At 41.2% G+C, this 21,390-nt stretch overlaps 1 protein-coding gene across 4 annotated transcripts in view; it reads left to right on the top strand.

Moving 5' to 3' along the window:
• The first annotated feature begins 60 nt into the window (after nucleotides 1-60).
• The window catches only part of SLC38A6 (solute carrier family 38 member 6), a 56,183-nt gene continuing 34,853 nt past the window's right edge, over nucleotides 61-21,390 (top strand). For 3 of the 4 annotated variants that reach the window (XR_008444706.1, XM_054025677.1, XM_054025678.1), the window contains exons 1-5: nucleotides 61-294; nucleotides 2,709-2,839; nucleotides 3,886-3,959; nucleotides 7,748-7,800; nucleotides 14,261-14,300. Coding sequence is in view for 3 of the 4 variants with exons in the window: in XM_054025677.1 (XP_053881652.1) it covers nucleotides 142-294; nucleotides 2,709-2,839; nucleotides 3,886-3,959; nucleotides 7,748-7,800; nucleotides 14,261-14,300 (451 nt within the window). In the remaining variant the exon portion in view is untranslated. The remainder of the gene's footprint in view (nucleotides 295-2,708; nucleotides 2,840-3,885; nucleotides 3,960-7,747; nucleotides 7,801-14,260; nucleotides 14,301-21,390) is intronic. The other variant, XM_054025676.1, reaches the window with a different exon arrangement.

The raw sequence follows: 21,390 nt of genomic DNA, 5'->3' as shown, positions 1-21,390 counted from the left end.
ACCGGCGAACGGGCGTGGGGGAGGGGAGAGTGACGGCATCAGGCGGCGCCGCCTTCCTCCCCCCCCCGGCCGTCTCTAGGGGGAGGCTCCAGTCCGGCCTGAGGCACCGCCCAACTCCCGCCCCTCGAGAGTGGGCTCGGGATGGGGCGGCTCGCTGGGCTCGGCGCACAGGGCACCATGCAGCAGCCGGGACCCGGGAGTATCAACTGCGAGCCGGGCTGGTACCTGTCTGCCCGCGAGCAGGAAGAGGAGCAGGAGTCCGCCCCGTTGCTGCCCCCAGCGCCGCTGGGCAATGTGTGTGAGGGGACCGGGGGCTGGGCTGAGGGGGTCCCGGGGGGGGGGGTCTGTGGCAGGAGCTGAGGGAGCAGAGTTGGGTCTGAGCTGGAGCCGGGGAGGAGGGAGCTGTCCGGCACGTAGGTGTGAGGCGAGGAGGGGGAGACTTTTTATCCCGCCTAGGCAGGCTTCCCCACTTGTGCTTTGGGGGGCGACTGGGGATGGGAGGATAGATCATTCTCCATGAGCAATTCAAGCCTTGGCTGTTTTGCTTGATCCTGCCACCCGAGAAAGTAGATTAGGGCCCGTGGTGATGGTGTGGGTTGTTTGTGAAGGGAAACAATTGTTCACTTGACTGAGATCATCAAACTCGTCTTAGACAACTATTAGATGGTAATGACTATTGGGGTTGGGTTTTACTGGTCTGGGCTGAATTTAAACCAGCAGGGACATGCAGCCCTGATGAGAATGTGGGGAGGTTGGGGTGGGAATTACAGGTCTCTCGCATCTTAACATGCGCGATTTCAGCTTTACGCGGTTGGCAAAACCAAAAAAACAACAATAAAAAAAGAGAAAAATAATTTTAATATTGTACTTGTAGTGTGGGCGATTCCGCCCGCCATTCAACTCAATGTCATTTTGACTATACGCGGTTTTCGCTTTACGCGCTAACCACGGAACGGAACCACCGCGTAAGCTGAGACTCGCCTGAACTGTCTTGGCATTTTTTGGTGCTGCTTGTATTTTATTAGCATTAGTGTGCTTGGTGCCCTAGAAGCAAATGAGGACAGTCTCCACCCCAAGAAGCTGATAAGCTAGTTCAGACAAATGATACATAATGTAGCCATCGAGTAAGAATTTTGGAGCATTTGTTTTTGAAAGACTTCATGAAGACTTCATCAATGATTTAGATAATGGCATAGAGAGTACGTTTATAAAGTTTGCGGACGATACCAAGCTGGGAGAGGTTGCAAGTGCTTTCGAGGATAGGATTAAAATTCAAAATGATCTGGACAAACTGGAGAAATGGTCTGAAGTAAATAGGATGAAATTCAATAAGGACAAATGCGAAGTACTCCACTTAGGAAAGAACAATCAGTTGCACACATACAAAATGGGAAATGACTGCCTAGGAAGGAGTACTGCGGAAAGGGATGTGGGGGTCATAGTGGATCACAAGCTAAATATGAGTCAACAGGATAACACTGTTGTAAAAAAAACAAGCATCATTCTGGGAGATATTAGCAAGAGTATTGTAAGCAAGGCACGAGAAGTAATTGTTCCACTATAATCCATGCTGATTAGGCCTCAGCTGGAGTACTGTGTCCAGTTCTGGGTGCCACATTTCAGGAAAGATGTGGACAAATTGAAGATGGTCCACAGAAGAGCAACAAAAAAGATTAAAGGTCTAGAATACATGACCTGTGAGGGAAGATTGAAAACATTGGGTTTGTTTAGTCTGAAGAAGAGAAGACTGAGAGAGGACATAACAGTTTTCAAGAACATAAAAGAGGAGGGAGAAAAACTGTTCTTAAGCTTTGAGAATAAGACAAGAAGCAATGGGCTTAAATAGCATTAAGGGTGGTTTAGGTTGGACATTAGGAAAAACTTCCTAACTGTCAGAGTGGTTAAGAACTGGAATAAATTCCCTAGGGAGGTTGTGGAATCTCCATCATTGGGGATTTTTAAGAGCAGGTTGGACAAACACCTGTCAGGGATGGTCTAGATAATACTTAGTCCTGCCTTGAGTGCAGGGGACTGGACTAGATGACCTCTCGAGGTCCCTTCCAGTTCTATGATTCTGTGATTCTATGAAGAAAGTGTATTTTGAGGAGATATTTTAAGGAGAGGAGAAGCACATGAAAAAAAGACTCTTATGCTCAAAGGACAGTGTGAACTAATAAAATAATACCTAGAAGGTGGCAGAAAGATGACAAGGATACAAAGTGGGGCTGATAGCAGGGAGATTTGGCCCTACAGAGTGGAGCAGGATGAAATGAGCATTGATGCAGGCACACAGCATATAGTACAGGTCTTTAAAGTGAGGAGAACAGTTTTTCTGAGATGTTTGATCATTTATTTAACTAAGGCTTGGAAGCATTCAACTCTCCCAAGTGCTGCCGTTTCCTTACCTTTCTCTTCCTCCTCTCCCTCCCCCTCCTCCACTTCATTGGCTATCAAAGTCTTCTTTAACAAACAAAGCTAACCACATTCTAATATAAACCACTCTAGTTTGCAGTAGAAAACTACTGTCTTTGGGGATCATTACTATGCTGTACTATTTATTTTTTAAGTCTGGGTTCTAGAATTTTATAAGGGTCTGCTGATGGAGAGAGGGAGAAGTTATGTGGCTGAAATTTCTTTGGTCTCTTCAAAAAAAACAAACAAAAACACAAAACCCTCATACTAATTGTATTTGTTTATCCTATTTACAGAGCGCTCTGACTCATGCATCTTCAGGTGTTTCCTTTGGTTTCTCAGTATTTAATTTAATGAATGCAATCATGGGAAGTGGAATACTTGGTTTATCTTATGCCATGGCCAACACAGGGATCATTGGATTTAGGTAAGTTTTTAGAGTAGCAGCCGTGTTAGTCTGTATCCGCAAAAAGAACAGGAGTACTTGTGGCACTTAGAGACTAACAAATTTATTAGAGCATCTAAGATGCCACAAGTACTCCTGTTCTTTTTGGTAAGTTTTTAGTTTCACGTACATATCCATTCTAAAATGACCTTTACATGTTCATAGATTCTAGGACTGGAAGGGACCTCGAGAGGTCATTGAGTCCAGTCCCCTGCCCGCATGGCAGAACCAAGTACTGTGTAGACCATCCCTGATAAACAGTTCTTGAAGTACTGTACATAACTTTTTTTTTTTTAAAGTGGGGAGCAAGATCTGAGCTGAGATTTTTGTATGTAAAAATATTACATTGTACAGGGACTGGGTGGCTTGTATTTTTGGCATTAAGGCTATGGACCCTTTCACTTCTAGGTTATTCATTCATATCTGGCCTGTGGAGGTAGTGACCTGAAGTCTCATTAAATTGGTGGCAATTTGGTACTCAACCCAGTTCCTATGGATAGATGTTTATATCACAAAATCATTATCCCATTTAGTTTTAGAATTGGGCTCTCCAGGATAGGAATGATGCACTTCTGCTGAGCAGTGTGGGGAAGCTTGTATTTCTACTCTTCATGTAGTACCTATTCTGTGAATGAACAGAAGACTAACTACCATTGTCAGTCTGACTCCTTCTGTAAGGACTAAGTTCACTTTAATATATATATACAGACACACATACGGTAGAGTTGCAGTTCCTGGTGGTTATGTTCCAGTTGTGGTTATGAAATGGTTCACGTGCAGTGCTTTTGTCCTACATAAATCTGTGATGACTTATTATCTAGCACATAAAAATGTAAAGTGTAGTGGAACATAGCAAACAGCAGATAAGTCAGTGACCATATGAACTTTGGTCAGCAGATGTGAGCCATAAAATGAGGAAGTCCTGTCTCATTATAACTTCTTTCTTGTGCAATAATAAACCAGTTTTAAAAAGAGAACATGTATTTTACTTTAAGAAATGCCTTAAACTTCAATATTTTATATTTTAGCATCTTGCTGCTGATTGTTGCCAGCCTTGCTTCTTACTCTGTATTTCTACTGCTTAGTATGTGCATTCAGACTGGTAAGTGAAGAGAATATATAGAGCAATAGTCTATAGTTTGTCTCATCTACAAAGATGTGACCCTGTAAAATTATTTGAATTAATGGTATATAAATATGATACTGTATATCTCACTGTTGCTGTAATCTTTTGAAAATTAAGATTTGTCATTATTTTGTTATAAAACTCATCCATAAGTGTGATTTTGAAACTTTGACTGAAATTTTTTTTGCAGTAGGTATGATTTTTGAGCTCCTAGAAATTCTGCAAAGATGCATGAAAAAAGGGAAATATTTGATGTAGCTTAGTAAGGACTGTTTTAACACCTTCTGGATTCAAGCATTTTATTTATATAAAGCAGGATCTTGGAGTATAAGATATATATACTCCAAGATCCTGCTGCTGCTGCTTGCTTTGAAGAGCAGCAGCAAGCCCTAAATTAGCATCATTGTGGATACTCGTTCACTTTAATGGATACCTTATCAGGCTTGGTAATTTTATTTGACTGTTATCCATCCCCTTGCTCTTTGTATACCTCTTCTGTCTTAGAAATCATCTGACACTGCTTGATTCTGGTGTGTCTTCTGATTCTAGACCCTTAGTATTAACTTATCATAGTTCATGAATATTTGCTTTGGAATCTTAACTCTCTATAATAGCTAATCAGCTGCCACCTAATGATTTAACTCATGCTTTTTTAAAAATTGTTACTGAAACCTTAAGATGCCAGTTCCTTAAATTCTACTACATGGAGGTTTTCTGGTATAACCTGGCCTCTGTCTCCATCATCCATCTTGTCATTACCGCCCTATCTGTCTTCCTCACTTTAAGGATGGTTTTCATGGTAGGAGAAAGCTTTCTTTTCTTTCCTTATTGCTTTTGTTTCCCATAGCTAACTTTGGTCACTCAGCTGACTGTTTCCTGATTCTGCTCGGAGACTGCTGTTCCTGTCTTCGTCAGTTGAGTGATCTCCTTTACGCACATTTAAAAAAAAAAAAATCAGTAGCGGTTAGGGATACTTTAATGAAAGATGGCAATAGCTGCTTGGTGCTTTTGGACTAGTTTGTGGCTACCTTTTTCTCTCCAGCCAGTTAGGGTACAAGATTAGGGTGACAGTGTACCCCATAAGGCTTTATGGGGGGTGCTTATAAATGTATGTATGACATAACTGGAATATGTTTTGTGTAATATATCTCCGTAAAGGTTATGGTCTACTATATCTATTCATCCTATTTGTAGATATATATCATTTTCTACTTGAGATTAAGAATATGGGCTGTATGCTTGCTTGGTTTCTAAGTAAGCTTTGTGAGGCATTTGGTCAGCTTCTTTAGGAAGGAATTCGCCAGTTTAAGTACCTGATCAGGAAACACTTGGGGAACAATGCATCTTTGAATGCTCCAATCCACATAAGAAGTCTTCCTGGAGCCGTGCAAGATACCATGTGGACAATGGCTTCGGTCTGTAAAGACTGAGTCATGCAAGGACATGTGACTCGCCCAGGTGACTCCAGAACTCCATCTTGAAGCTGGACTTTGCATAGGAGGGAGGAGGGGCTCTCCACCCACAAGAGAGAGTCTATTTAAACCCATGGGAGACCCCTCCATTTTGTCTTCAGCTGGCTAAGGAAGGAGCCTCTCCATCCACCCCCCCCCCCCCCCCAGGATACTTGAAGCTAGGTTTACACTGGCATAACAGAGCAGACTCTGGCCCATTTTGTTTTTGCACAACATATTGATGATGGTACTAGAGAGGAATGTGAAACACTGAGCTTGCAAAAGGCCTACAAGATGATTACGTTCTCTGTTGTTTTATCTATGCTATAGTAATTATTACTGTGTACAACTTTACAGAGACAGTTATTTGTCTGTCTTGAGTTTAGTCTGAGGCCCTGTGGCGGGTGACGACTCACCAACGTGACGCCACCTGCTGTCGTCCTGGGAATTAGCTCTTTTTGCAGCCTTGGAGTGCCCTCTGCAGGCCGGTGTTCCTCCCGGACCCCGGTGCCCCTTCTCTCTGGGTTCTGCCCCTGCAGTACCTCACAGTCTCTCAGGGTCTCCCCTCCCCAGGGAACCCCCTATCCCCACCTCACCTCAGTCTTTGGCTACTGCCAGTCACCATCTAGCCCCCGTTCACTGGGGCGGACTGCAGTGTAATTACCACTCATTGGCCAGGAGGGTTTGAACCTGCTGCCTCTGCCTACCGTTGGGCTGCCCTGCTGCAACCCCAGTACCATCTCGGCCTTTAACAAGGTCTGCAGCCTGGGGGTTTCCAGACTGGAGCTCCCCAGCTCCTCTAGCCTTTCCCCAGCCCTCCTCCACTCAGGTACCCTGTTGAGCTCCCAAGCAGTCAGGCCCATCTCTCTCTACAGCTAGAGAGAGACTGTCTGTCCTGCTGGCCCACAGCCCTCTTATAAGGGCCAGCTGGGCCCTGATTAAACTGGCCACAGCTGCGGCTGCTTCCTTAATCAGCCCAGCTTTTCCTGTTGCAGCCCTCTCCAGGGCTGCTTTTAACCCCTGTTTACTGGGGTGGGGCAGCTGCCCCACCACAGGCCCCAATCCTGCAACTTGATTGATGCAGGCTGATGCTTTCTCCCATGTGACATTCCATTGACTTCAGCAGGACTCAGCTCGGGGATCTGTCCTGGCAGGTCAACTTGCAGGGCTGGGGCCAAAATAAGTTGTGACATGGGAAGAGATGGTAAAGCACATTGCCAGGGGGCTAAGTGAGAGGAAAGAGTATAAGAGTTATAAAAATAAAAACATGTGTTTAAGACTGATTTGCCCTCTAAAATACTTACTGCAGTTTTCAGAGTAGCAGCCGTGTTAGTCTGTATCCGCAAAAAGAACAGGAGTACTTGTGGCACCTTAGAGACTAACAAATTTATTAGAGCATAAGCTTTCGTGGACTACAGCCCACTTCTTCGGATCTATATGCATCCGAAGAAGTGGGCTGTAGTCCACGAAAGCTTATGCTCTAATAAATTTGTTAGTCTCTAACGTGCCACAAGTACTCCTGTTCTTTTTACTGCAGTTTGAATCTCAGCCATGTCCTGCATTAATATAGACTAGAAGAAAGGTGGTGGCATTTTTGAGAATAATTTACATCTTTTTGAAACTCCTTAATTTTCTAGTAACAAATTGTGGACCAACCAACATTTTGAGATTAATTCTTCCATTCAGAATGATCCCTTTTTAAGTTACCAGCATATATATTGGAAACTTGGATTACTTTTAACATGGTTGCTTAGGTCAGGGGATTACTTTTGAAGGTGGACCTCAGTGCAGGTTACACTGTATGTAAGGAGCTGTAGTGATTGTTCTTGGGGGCTAACCCTGCAAAGTACCGTGCACCTTCAGCTCTCCCTGAAATTAGTGGGCGTTGGGGGTGCTCAAAACCTTGCAGAACTGGGCGCTGAGGCTTAATTTCTTGAAAGATTTGTCCACTGTAATACAAAGCTCCCCCTTTTATTCTTTATGAAAATGAAATAAAATAATTTGTTTAATAAATATTGTTCAGAATGGTTTAATCCATGGTATACTCTACAAGAATTCTTAAAGAGAAGGTGATGTGGTATCCATATATTTGTAATCGTGTTTAACGTAAAACTACTGTAATATAAATTTCTCTAAATCGTTATGTATATGTAGCAATGTATGTTGAAGACAGTGTTTACATCCTAAAGCTATATTCTAAATGAGAATCATAAAATACTGCTTTAGTTTTGTCATTGTAAAAAAATTCACACCCAACTATTCATAACTAAAGTGAATATGAAGTTGGAAATACTTTGTTTTTTCTTTTAACAGCTGTCACTTCTTATGAAGATCTTGGTCTCTTTGCATTTGGATCACCTGGGAAGGTAACTTCTGTTTACAGTACCCATGTCTCTTTTATTCTGTACTTTAGTTCTGATAAATATTTTGTTGACTATAATTACATCGTTCCTGTTTAAGAAATAGCTATGTAGTATAATTAGCAAAACCGTAACATTGTACAAACCCCATGATTTTTGTAAATAAATTCCTACTATTCCCCCAAAACAACAAGGAGTCCTTGTGGCACCTTCAATTTCTAGACCAGGGGTTGGCAACCTTTCAGAAGTGGTGTGCCGAGTCTTCATATATTCACTCTAATTTAAGGTTTCGCATGCCAGTAATATATTTTAATGTTTTTAGAAGATCTCTTTCTATAAGTCTATAATATAGAACTAAACTATTGTTGTATGTAAAATAAATAAGGTTTTTAAAATGCTTAAGAAACTTCATTTAAAATTAAATTAAAATGCAGAGCCCCCCCAGACCGGTGGCCAGGACCCGGGCAGTGTGAGTGCCACTGAAAATCAGCTTGCGTGCCGCCTTCGGCACGCGTGCCATAGGTTGCCTACCACAGTTCTAGACTGTCCAGGCCAAAAGTTTAGTCAGCTCTAAAATAGGTAGCTTTAATTTATGGTGGCATATTCTGTTTAAACACAAAGACATCTTGAAGGAAAATGTTGTTGTTACTTTCCAGTCACAGATTAGTTTGATACAGGTAGTATTTACTACAGTTTGTTAGTTTTTGCTACCACCTAGTCATCCCAAAACTCCATTTCTAATGTTTTTATGACATTCAAATTCTGCACAATATTACCACATAATCTGTTTACAGATGTCTCTGAATGAATCACTATGGTGCTTCAACTCTTAGAGAGCTTAGGGGATGTCTACACAGCAAACCCCTTTGCAGTAGTGAGTCTCAGAGCCCAGGTCAGCTGACTCAAGCTTGCAGGACCTGCTATGCAGGGCTAAAAATAGTAGTATAGATGTTCAGGCTTGGGCTAGAGCCCAGGTTCCAAGACCCTCATTGGGTTTCAGAGCCTGAGCCCAAACATCTATACTTAGGGCCCTACCAAATTTATGGTCCATTTTGATCAATTTCACGGCCAGAGGATTTTAAAATTGGTCAATTTCACGTTTTCAGCTGTTTACATCTGAAATATGGTGTTTTAACCTTGGGGGTCTCAACCCAAAAGGTACCCAGAAGTGGGTCTGAGCCCCCCCCCCCCCCCCCCCAATGCAAGAAGGGAAGGACAAGACTTGTTCCTCCCTGGCCCAGCAGGGACTTACAGCTAGGAGTCCTCTAGCTGGGGTGCTTCCAGAAGCAGGAGGATATCAGACTCACCCCCACAAGCCTCCAGCTGCAGGAACTTCCGGTGCTGGGCAGGGAGCTTCCTGCAGCAGGGGGAGGTGGATCTGATCTCTTTCCCCCACTGTCCACCCCCCCACACAACTGCCATGCAAGGGAAGGACAAGTCCTGTCCTCCCCAGCCCAGTAGGGACTTGTAGCTAGGAGAGCAGCAGGGGGATATCGGATGACACACTTGCACAAGCCTCCTCCAGCTGCAGGAACCTCCGGGGCTGGAGCTTCCTGCAGCAGGGGAGGCACTCGGAAGTGGGTCTGATCTCCCCCTGAGGACGAGAGCAGCTGTGCAGGGGAAGGACAAACCCAGCCAGGACTTGCACCTAGGAGCCCCCTGGCTGGGGTGTTCCCAATAGCAAGGGGGAGATCAGATTTTACAGGAAAGGGCTTATTTCACGTTCTGTGACATGTTTTTCACAACCATGAATTTGGTAGGGCCCTATCTATACTGCTGTTTTTAGCTCCTCAGCATGAGCTCAAGTAAGTTGACCCAGGCTTTGAGAGACTCTGTGGTGGGTGGGTGTTTGCTGTGAAGATGTACCTTAGATACTATGTGGAAGGTGAATACTGTAAGTAAATCAGACAAAGTTTAAGGAATGTTATAAATTTAGTGATCACTTCAGATGAACAATTCTTATTCTCAGAAGTCCTTATAAAGGCTTTTTGGGGTTAAGAATAAGTTGATGTGGCTTCCATGTTGATTAATAGATGGTCTGCTGCATGCATTTTTCTTAACCAGATTTGTCCAGTATTAGATGTAGCATGTGCAGGTGTAACGGAGTTCACTCACTGTTGGGACACCTCTTTATTAGCTCCTTTCAGGTCTGAGGCTTCCTGTCTGACAATTGCTCCTACCACATCTCCCCCTCACTCTCCTAGTTTCACGGTACTCCCTCTTTGTGACTCAGCCCTCCAGCCAGGTCACTGTAGTCCTCCCCTTCCAGGATATCAGCGTCCCACTGAATCTAATGTCCACATGCTGTTCCAGGCAGTCTTCCAGTTCAAGGCCAGGTCTTGTGTAACTTTCCCAGCTGCTGACAGGGAAACTTGGGTCCACCAGGTTCCAGCCCAGGGACCATGTGTCTCCCAGCTACGGTCTTCTTGCTCCCAGACCCTGTCGCTGTTTCCCTGGGCTCTTTCCTACATCCCCTTTTTAGTCCCCCGGTCTCCCCAGTCCAAATACCCTCCTCCCGGGGAGTGACTGTAGACTTCTTCCTCCCTTTGACTTGTCAAGACGCTGTAGCCTTAAAGAAACCTCCCTTCCCTCAGGGAGTGACTGCCAACTACTTCCTCTGCAGCAGCCCCCTTCTGTTCTCAGCTTCATCCCTTTAGACAGGCCCAACCTGCTCCTTCCCAGCTGAGCTACTTCTTCCATTAGGCTTTATTGAGCTCTGGCTCTCCTCTAGGTGCAGCACATAAGGTTAATTGACCTACTTTAACCCACTCTGCCTTGTGTGGGGTCAATACCCTGTCACAGCAGGAAAAACACTGGAGTGGATCTCCTTTTTGAGAGGGAAATATATTAAACATTACCCATTCTCCATTATTATTATTATTATGATCTGTGTTTCAGAGTGGTAGCCGTGTTAGTCTGTATCAGCAAAAAGAACAAGGAGCACTTGTGGAGTACTTGTGGAGTACTTCAGGTTGTGTGTGAACTGCCAAAACAGAGTTAATAAAAGGTTGCCTTTTTAAACAACTTCCTGAAGACAAAAAAAGCACAATGCAGAAGTCTTTTTTTTTTCTGCTTCACTGGCCAGATCCTTATGTCAGATTTATTGACCAAAGTTAAGATTAGATCAAGTTACCTCAACCAGTAATAAATCTTGATATTTAAAAAAATATTAAATCCGTTTTTATCATATCCATTCTAAATGTGTTAACCACAAGCAGTCAGAACCAAAAATGCGTGGTTTCTACTGTTGAAAAGCTGGTAATGTTAGCTCTCTGGTAGTGTTAGACATTTCTTTCCAGCCTTGGCAAATGACAAGGTCTCATACTTCTTAGAAACATGTCATACTTATCTTGCTTTTTTCTCAGCTTCAATTCTGGCATAAGAACATAACATAAGAACATAAGAAAGGCCGTACCGGGTCAGACCAAAGGTCCATCTAGCCCAGTATCCTGTCTACTGACAGTGGCCAATGCCAGGTGCCCCAGAGGGAGTGAACCTAACAGGCAATGATCAAGTGATCTGTCTCCTGCCATCCATCTCCATCCTCTGACAGACAGAGGCTAGGGACACCCTTCCTTACCCATCCTGGCTAATAGCCATTAATGGACTTAACCACCATGAATTTATCCAGTTCTCTTTTAAACTCTGTTATAGTCCTAGCCTTCACAACCTTCTCAGGTAAGGAGTTCCACAAGTTGACTGTGCGCTGCGTGAAGAAGAACTTCCTTTTATTTGTTTTAAACCTGCTGCCTGTTAATTTCATTTGATGACCCCTAGTTCTTGTATTATGGGAATACGTAAATAACTTTTCCTTATCCACTTTCTCCACATCACTCATGATTTTATATACCTCTATCATATCCCCCCTTAGTCTCCTCTTTTCCAAGCTGAAGAGTCCTAGCCTCTTTAATCTCTCCTCATATGGGACCCGTTCCAAACCCTTAATCATTTTAGTTGCCCTTTTATGAACCTTTTCTAGTGCCAGTATATCTTTTTTGAGATGAGGAGACCACATCTGTACGCAGTATTCGAGATGAGGGTGTACCATTGATTTATATAAAGGCAATAATATATTCTCAGTCTTATTCTCTATCCCCTTTTTAATGATTCCTAACATCCTGTTTGCTTTTTTTGACCGCCTCTGCACACTGCGTGGACATTTTCAGAGAACTATCCACGATGACTCGTTGTAGCTAAATTAGCCCCCATCATATTGTATGTATAGTTGGGGTTATTTTTTCCAATGTGCATTACTTTACATTTATCCACATTAAATTTCATTTGCCATTTTGTTGCCCAATCACTTAGTTTTGTGAGATCTTTTTGAAGTTCTTCACAGTCTGCTTTGGACTTAACTATCTTTAGCAGTTTAGTTTCATCTGCAAACTTTGCCACCTCACTGTTTACCCCTTTCTCCAGATCATTTATGAATAAGTTGAATAGGATTGGTCCGAGGACTGACCCTTGGGGAACACCACTAGTTAGGCATGATATTAGTTAGGCATGATTTTAATAACTACTATTTTGTAACACATTACAACCGAAATTTAATTCTATAAACTACCTGAAAGATTGGAATCCGAACTTTGAAATGGTATGTAGAAGTTGATCCAGGTTTTCAGCCACCTCTTTTTCTTCTCTTTATTCCTCTTTCTTCGCTTTTTCCATTGCGCCCAACACCTTAATATTCAAGCACTGATTATTTTCTTACTATCTTTGTGCCCACAAAATAAGTACCCACTACCTTGGTCCATGGTTATATGTTGGAATTGAACTAGAAAGACAGCAAGATAGTAATCACAAACATAATTTGTTAACCTGATTTTATAGGGCTGATTTATTATAGGCTTGCCAATGATCTGACCAGAAGATACTTAGATCCTTATCCCAAAATCAGGCTACAGAATTAGAGAATGTAGAGAGTTCAATACTTTGTCCGGACTCTTGAGGTGTGCAGCAAGGACATTCACACTGTGGACAAAGTCAAAATGTTAAGATCTTTATTAAAATAAACGAGAGAAATCAAAGCTACAAATCACAGATCCACAAAAAAAGAGTACAGTTCTATAGTTCCTGGTGGTAACATCCCTTTTACAAAAGCTATTTAAACTGTCGTACTCACCATTCTTCGGGGATCTGGTAGTGCGACACAGAGGACCGCCCTGGTAGTGTGACACAGAGGACCGCCCTCGTCTCTGGCATGTCCAATGAGTTTGTTGGTCCAGGTTCCTCAATCCCAAAATAGTAGAGATCAGGTTAGAGAGTTGAGTAGCTAAGTTATATTGCAGAAGCTAAGCTGATAGTTATCTTTCTTTAAGTTCTTTTCTGTTAAGCTAAGAGAAGGATTCCTCAACATGGGGGTTTGCCCTCTTATAGGGTCCTGGCACTATCCTGAATATTCCTATCAGTGCCCAACTTCCCATGCCCAAGTCTTATTTCCTCATCCAGATAAATCTCAGGGTGCACTTACTCTACAGACTAGTATATTCTTACATATTAATATCGATTATCTCATTCTCAAAACCATTACCTTTGGCCTGAACTGTTACTTCCATGTTCTTGCGGTATACCTTGTGGTTACAGATATGTCCCAGAATTTTGGTAAACACCTTCAGTTCTCCATTCAGTTCCCCAAAGTCAGAAGGGTAACTGGCAGGCAATTTGTCTATGCCAAAGGTTACAAACACTTATGCTAGCTTGCTCTAGCTAATCATACAGGATACAGACCTGTAGGTTCCTTGCATTACAGCCAAATATAATGAAATAATATCTACTGCAATATAAACCAAAATAATATTATCAAACAGATTATATAACATAGCAAGCTGACAGGCTAGCCCCATTGGCTACAAATTTTAAGGGCTTCTTTCGTGGCTATAAAGGCTAGATACACTTTGGATCAGTTCAGTGCTTTCTGGACTGGTAAACTTCGTTCCCAGCACTGGTCCTACAAACAATCAGACATTTAAATTTAAAAAAATCCCTGATCTAAGAGTAAATTTGTAATATTCTAAAGAGAAAATGAGGTTTAAGGTTCAGAGTAAAATATTCATAGTCTCTGATGAGGCTGACACACAGAAGAGATTTGCATGTACTATCTGATTGTCTCTTCAGAGCCAAATGACAGATGCAGTGAAGTTCTAAGAAAATTATTAGAATACACTCATATGCCCTCTGAATGATACAAAAATGAGCGGTCTACAGAGCAGACTTCATTTATAACTACTTTTGTTCTGTCATCTCAAAATGAAAATACAGTATTCTGGTGATGTTTTTTTTGCTGTTCTATTGCATTTGTTTCCATATTTTATAAACTAGTCATTAAACAGAAGACACCCTTCCTTTCAGTACTAATTATCAGTTCTACATTTGGTTTAAGATAATGAATATACAATTTGACTGTTATAGACTGAAGTTTTGTTTTTAGTTTTCCTTACCCTTTCTAAAGAAATCAATTGTTTTATAGGTTATTGTGGGAAGTACGATAATTATTCAGAATATTGGAGGTAAGAAATTTCATAGTGGGGTATGTGTGCTTGGGGGTATTTAAAAACATAAAAGGCTATATTTAGGTAAAATTATACCTGTTAGGCTGACAAAAAGAGGAAATTTAAGGGCAAGGTTTATGAGATCTTGTTATGCCCAAGTGCTACAGTAGGTACACTTTGTCACATCACATGCTCTGTACCCTGCAACTCCTATGCATGACATGATGAATGCAAGCATAAAAGGTTGGCCTTTGAATTTAATTGTTTTAATGACTTGTATTTACTGAATCATAGAATGTTGTGTACGCTAACTTAATGGTAGTTTTCCTCCGTTTTTGGGTAATTCAAGATTTTGTGTTGAGTATACATTCTTCTTCATAATGTGGTCTATTTTTCACACTAATCAGTTTTGTCATCTGCTGTGTAGTCTAGCTATATAGTTCTTTGTTGCCCTTCTTAGTACATTTCCTAATAAAATAACTGTCTTGAAATAAAAATAATCAATTACATAGGTATAAACATGTAAATCCCAATTAGCAACCAGCATATGAATAAAGTAAGAGTACTCACAGAAATATTCAGAGTAGATAGAGTCCAAAAGAAGGTAGGTTTAAAAGGTAGAGTTAGAAGAGACTGACTGACTACTGTGGAATGCTCAGGTTTCAACTGGATTCTTTCTCCTGGGTGAAAGCAGGAAATGTGCTGAAAACAAAATGAAAAGATTAGGAAAGAGGACGCAGACAGTCATTTATAATGACTAAGAGAAACAGTGTTCCAGTGTCTGTCTATAAAGAACAAGCAGTGATTAGGAGAGTACCTGGACTTATTGCAAAATGGACCTAGAAGTAGACCAAATGACTGCTTTTATGATTGGCCTACCTTTACTAAAATTGCTAGTAATGGAAACTACTTAATTTAAATGGCTATAAAAATCCTGGAATTAATTCCAGACAGGAGCGAACACATTAATTCCAAGGTCTAAAGATTATTTATTCATGCAGGTTTTAGAGGATGTTATGAAGCTATGAACAGATTTTTAAATTTCCTTTCCCATTTGACTGGACCACTAAATAAATGCTATAAGACAAAGAGGGAATACATAGTGAAGGTTCAGGTGACTCTGGGATCTAGTACAAGGCTGTGCGGTCAAAGGAAATTTGAGTCTTATTTCATCCCCATAACAGTTCATAACCTTCTCTGTGTGTCACTTTTAATAAAACTCAGTTTAGTCATGCTAGAGGCCCAAGCTGTTGTATGTTGGATATTATCAAACTACTTATTCCATTGTCTGCAATGGACTTCTCTGCCAGAGATCTTGACCTGTTCTGCCAAGAATTGCATTTCTGTTTAATAGGTTAATTCAAGGAGCAGCTTTCGCAACTGGAAAACATTCTTTCAAGTATTTATTTAAAAATGCCTGTCACTTTCCAAATCCTCTGTCTTTTGGTTCTCAGGATTTAAGTGCAAAGCTCTTTTGTATAGGAGAGTGGCACAAGTATTTTCTGCCCTCATATATTTAAGTTCTTTGCAAAGATTAACCCATTTCACAGATAGGGAAAAATCACCTATCCCTAACTGAATCAGTGTAGACCAAAAGCACCCCCCCTTTGCATAAAGAGGCACGCTGCCTTGTCTAACTGGAGGGGGGGATGGGGAGTGCAGCTTCCATGGCACTGCCTCCATCTCCTGGTTTCCTGTGGATGCCCTGCACAAAAGGAGGGTTGTTTTGGGGATGAGAGAAGTAGGGATTTGTCTGTCGTCCACGTCCCCCTGCTCAGCCTCTAGATGTACATGTTAAAACAGCTGGGAGCTTTGTTTTCACTCTCAGTGACTCCTCCATCCCCAGCAACTGCTATTTCTACTGTCTCAAAGGGACTCAGCCAATGGCAGCATGGTTCTTTGGAAGTGTGCTGCCAAAGGAAACGTGGGAGCTAGTGAAGCTGTGTGGTGTCAGGAGCCATCCTTACAGTTGGCTCTCCTAGTATCTAACAGAGTCCCAGGATTAGGAGGCCTCTCCCCATCAAAACTCCATCTTCTTGACCCTTGAGAGACAATGTAGGAACAGGAAGTTTTCTTGCCTTTTTGGTCCCCTTCCATGGATTTCTCAGTGAGAGGGGTCAGGCCTTTGGGTTAGTTTGTCCTGAAGGGATGCCTCTAGACTTATCAGTACGGAGTTCTTTATGTTCAGCCCTTTCTTTGGTGTGTCCCCCCACCCTTGTTTCTTTGCATCCAGCAAAGCCATGACCCTTCAATAGTCTTTCAAGCTGTATCAGTGCCTTAAATTTCAGAATACGACTAGAAATAAAATGGTCTCCATTTACCTCTTCCATCATCAGAGCTGGGAATATTGTATCCGATGGAATCTCATTACAAAGAAGATTATTGGCACTTTCAGAATGTAGGTTAGGCATTATTTTTAATGTGGTATCATTATTTCTAAAAGTAACCAGAATATATGGAAGTGGTTTACACTCAGTTGGAGTGGAGACTTTATTTAACTTTTTTTTTTTTTTTTTTTAACCATGTTTAAAAGGATGCCTTCAGTGTTCTGGGTTTGTTTTTTGTTATTTATTTGTCCATAATCTTTAAAAAAAACCTTTTTCTCATGGTTCTATTTTGTTTAAAAAATCCAAATCAAAAAACATCTTGCAGAGTTGAAAGCAAACTTCTTATTTTTAATAACTTTATTGCACACACCCACTGGGTTTGTTTGTTTATATGGGGATGCTGACTTTACTACTGTGCAAAGAAGCATTGACCAAAGAAAAACTTGCATGGTTTTTACAAACCGCTATAAAAAAAGGAATAGTAACTCAGATTTGGATCAATCAGCCTTAAAAAAAAAATCTCCTTAATAGTCATTTTAAAAGTTAAAGTTGAGACGAGACAGAAGCAATCGGAAGCCAGGGAATTCAAAGTTAGGGATAGTGCTTGAGATTTGTCATGCTAAAGTTTTTAAGCACGATTATTCAATTCTTATACTATATTGTTGTGAAGATTAAATCAAAATTTGAACTATTTTTCTTTTTTCCACGTTAACAAGTCTTGATGGTGCCTGTTGTTTACCCAAGTCGAGCCAATTAAATAGTCAATTTAAGTACCAAAAGCTAGCTGAGGACTTGCACAGAGTAGCGATTAAAATTTGTCAGTTATTTTTAGTTTTGCAAGCTTTAAAAAGCTTCTTAAACTATTAATATTTTTACTCTGTTCATTTTGAAATAGCCACATTTAAATTGCACTTATTTAAAAAACACCACCAAAACTACAGCCTAAAGATTTTTATTTTCCAGCACATTTTTACTTGCGTAATATAAATTTCAAAAACAGAGTAATAAAAACAATGGAAATACTTACCAAGCTGTCTTTATAGCAACATGAATGTGTTGCTATATTATAGATATTCATTAATGAGCTAACATTGGTAGGTTGAGTGGGAGGATTCAGGCTAATCTGGTATCCTCCCTGATTCCCTTAATCAGCATTTTGTGACTTGCAATGGTCCAGTTCTGCAGGTCTTTACTCATACTAGTAATAGTTACTCAAAGTGTCCCACTGACTTCAATGGGATTAGTCACATAAATGTTACTTAGTATGAGAAGGGGTTGCAGAATTAAGTCATAGATAGGAAGTTGCATGATGCCAGATCATCATGTTATCCCATCCACGTCCTTTACTGTCTCACTTCCCACCTCCTCCTGAGATCCATGCATGGAATGATCCTCTAGGTGTACATCCCAGACCTGCCATGCTGAAAGTTGGGTGGATGGCTGTGGCCTATTCCATCTACACGCATCCCAGCTGCAGGGCTCTCCATCAGTTCTCAGTCTGCATGTGTAGAGGGGAGAGAGAAAAAATCATTTTGTCCTAGGGAAGATATTCAGTTACCACAGCACCAGGTGGTATTCACTTATTTACATAACAGCGTGGATTGATTTAAAGCACTGATTTTGATTAAATCAGCAAGCAGGAAATCTTGATTTACATAATTGATTTTAATCTTGTCCTGCATTTATACTTTTTAGTTATTTTGAAAAAGAATGGTTCATTCTCATTGGTTAGTATGTGTCATGGAGTAACACTGGCCTTTTAAGAGGAGCAGGGCTGGTACCTGTGCTGCCTCCGCTCACTTCAGTTGGGCTTAACAGAGGTTATCTGCGCCCTAGAGAAGAAAGAGAGCCAGTGAGGATTGCCTTAGAACACAGACGTGAGTCAGTTGGGAGAGGGGCAGATGAGAGGTGCCAGAGCTAGGAGACTGACTGTGGTTCCTGGGAGAAGGCTGAAGGCAAGGAGAGCAGCAAGAGGGGTTTCTCCTCAAGCCAGAGAGCCAGGGCTGAAGGCAGCAGGTGCCTGCTGTTTCCAAGCTGGAGCCAAGACTGATGTCTCAGCACTGAAAGGCTGAACCTTGGGGAATAGTTAGAGGGCCAGAGGGAGTTGAGGGATGCTCCTCTGGCAAGAATGATTTCCCAATGTGGATGATTCCACTGGGAAGAGCAGGGTTGCACTCCAGTTGGAGGGGCTGGGGTGGCTGTCCTGGCAGAGGGACAGAAGAGGACTGGCAAAGAGGCCATGGCCAAAGGTGCCAGTGTGTGGTATATGTGGCATCGAGGGACAAAGATGTGTCGGGATTTAAATGTGTGTTTGCACTGGGGTGATAAATGGAATATGTGTTGGGATTTTATTATGGACTGTTTTGAACTATGTTCTGGTAATAAACCATGTTGATGGATTAGAGGATAAGACTGTATGGAGTCCTTCAGTTACCCAAGAGGGGATACTGAAGCAGGGTGCCACAGAGCTACTCCTGGCCATGAGGGGACACTCAGGAGGTGACTAGCCCTGCTATAATATAATTTGGTATTTTTTTGCTAACCAGGAGGATATACCATACTAATACACTTTATTTAAGCAATTATATAACACATTTATTCCAATTCTTGATTTTTACTTTTTTTATTATGTTGAGATGCATTTCTTATTTTTTAGATTATTAATATTTTTTTTACTTATGATTTGTGTCAAGCTACATTTGGATGGAACTTGAAATTCAATTAAAAATCTACAAACTCATCATTTTAAAAATGTTTGTTAGTTAAATAAAATTACATTAAATGTGCTGGCCACATAAGGAAAAAAGTTAATCAAAACATATTTTAGATATAAAAATGATTTATTAAACAAAAAGTATTATCTGTAGTTAATGAAGTCAACTGATTGTTTCTAGTCACCATAACCTTCAAGATTTTAGAATTGTTAGATCGCCTCCTATCACACCTCATTTTTATTCTTAGATTGGAAGAGGAAAATAAACTTTCCTGCTTTTTCAGCTCCCAACAGGTTTCTCAAACTGAATGAATTAGGGTAGGTCTACACTTACCTCCGGGTCCGGCGGTAAGCAATCGATCTTCTGGGATCGATTTATCGCGTCTTGTCTAGACGCGATAAATCGATCCCGGATCAATCACGGAAGTGCTCGCCGTCGATGCTGGTACTCCAGCTCGGCGAGAGGAGTATGCGGCATTGATGGGGGAGCCTTCCTGCCGTGTCTAGACCCGCAGTAAGTTCAAACTAAGGTACTTCGAATTCAGCTACGTTATTAACGTAGCTGAATTTGCGTACCTTAGTTTGAAGTGGGGGGTTAGTGTGGACCAGGCCTTAGTTGTTGAACTGAACTAGTGGGATGTGGGACAAACTGAACTGAAGAAATTATTATCTCTGCACCTGCAGAAGAGGCTACTGCTGTCAAAAGCTGATTTAGCCCTTCACCAAACTCTGGTTCCAGTGCTTATTCAGTGATTTTTTCAAAGAGAGTCAGTGGTATGACTTTCTTCGAAACTTCAGCAGCAAAGATAACTGTTTGAATGTTTTTTTTATTTAATTTAAATGATTTTAATAGAGTACAGTAAGGTTGTAATTTTAATTTTAAATGGGATTAATTTTTAAAAGAAAAATATATTTTAAATTAAAAAATCAGATTTGACATTTTAAAACATCCATTTTTTAATTTAAAAAATCCCATCAATGTTTATCAGTTCTGTTACATAATCCTCTCCAGAAGTAACCGAATCTAGAGGGAGCCCCTGCTATTGAAGCTCCAATGGAGTTGTGTGGCTGTATAGCAGTGAGCAGGGTGCAGTAGACCAGCCCCAGGGTTCTGCATCCTGTGGGTTCCCTAGATCCTGAAGGATCTGCCAGGTTTGTGGGCTGCTACTCCATGAAAGAGGGTAGGACAATGGGAAGGAATTCTTCCCCAAGGAAAAGCTCTCAAAGATTTCCCATTTAAAAAATACCCTCCGATTAATTGTCCTCTCCTGCAATAAAGTGTGTGTGTCAGTAGGGATATGACAGCATATATAATGAATGAAGTTGGAGAGTGAAGTATTTTAGCAAGATTTGTGGGAAATGGAGACACACATAATAAAGTATTGCACAAGAGCATTTCGCAATCTGTTGCCAACACTAACAAATCTTCAGCAGTGAGGTCTAAAGCAGGAATTGTGTGGGCGGAGTTTTACAGCATATTTCTCCAGGCTAAAGACTGGCACTAGCTGAAGATCATTGCGGTAGGGAAGTATGACTGATCACATGGAACCTGGAAGTTTTGATAGGTAGAAACAAATTGGAAATTTTGAGAACATGAATTTAATACTACTATATGCAGTAGCAGCTGGAATTAAATACTGCAGTTGAACATAGATGATCTCCACAGGGATTTTTTGCAACAACAATAGTCTGAGATGCACAGTGGAATTCTTTTGTTAAAGATCAATTTGGGTTACCTGCCTGCTTTTGTTTATTGTACCCAAATGATCAATATTTGCAGCTCCATGGAATTGAGTTTCCCAAATCAAACGTATGTGAAAGCAGAATTTCATTGTACAAGGGTTTAGCCAATTCTAGTGCTGAAGAAGATTAGTTTGTTTATAATGGTTTCCAATTGTGCCTTCTACAAGTTAAATTATTTACCTGCATTCAACTGGCTCTCAAAAGGTGCAAAATTATTTCCTCTTTGAAAACATCAAAAACTGTTTCCAGTCAGATTCTAAACTAAAAGCAAAGACAAATTGATAAACACCAAAGAGTACCAGGAAAGGAAACTCTAGTTATGGTG

Source organism: Malaclemys terrapin, chromosome 4 (assembly GCF_027887155.1).
Source record: "Malaclemys terrapin pileata isolate rMalTer1 chromosome 4, rMalTer1.hap1, whole genome shotgun sequence".
NCBI lineage: Eukaryota > Metazoa > Chordata > Testudines > Emydidae > Malaclemys > Malaclemys terrapin.
This window is presented reverse-complemented; position numbering and strand designations above follow the sequence as displayed.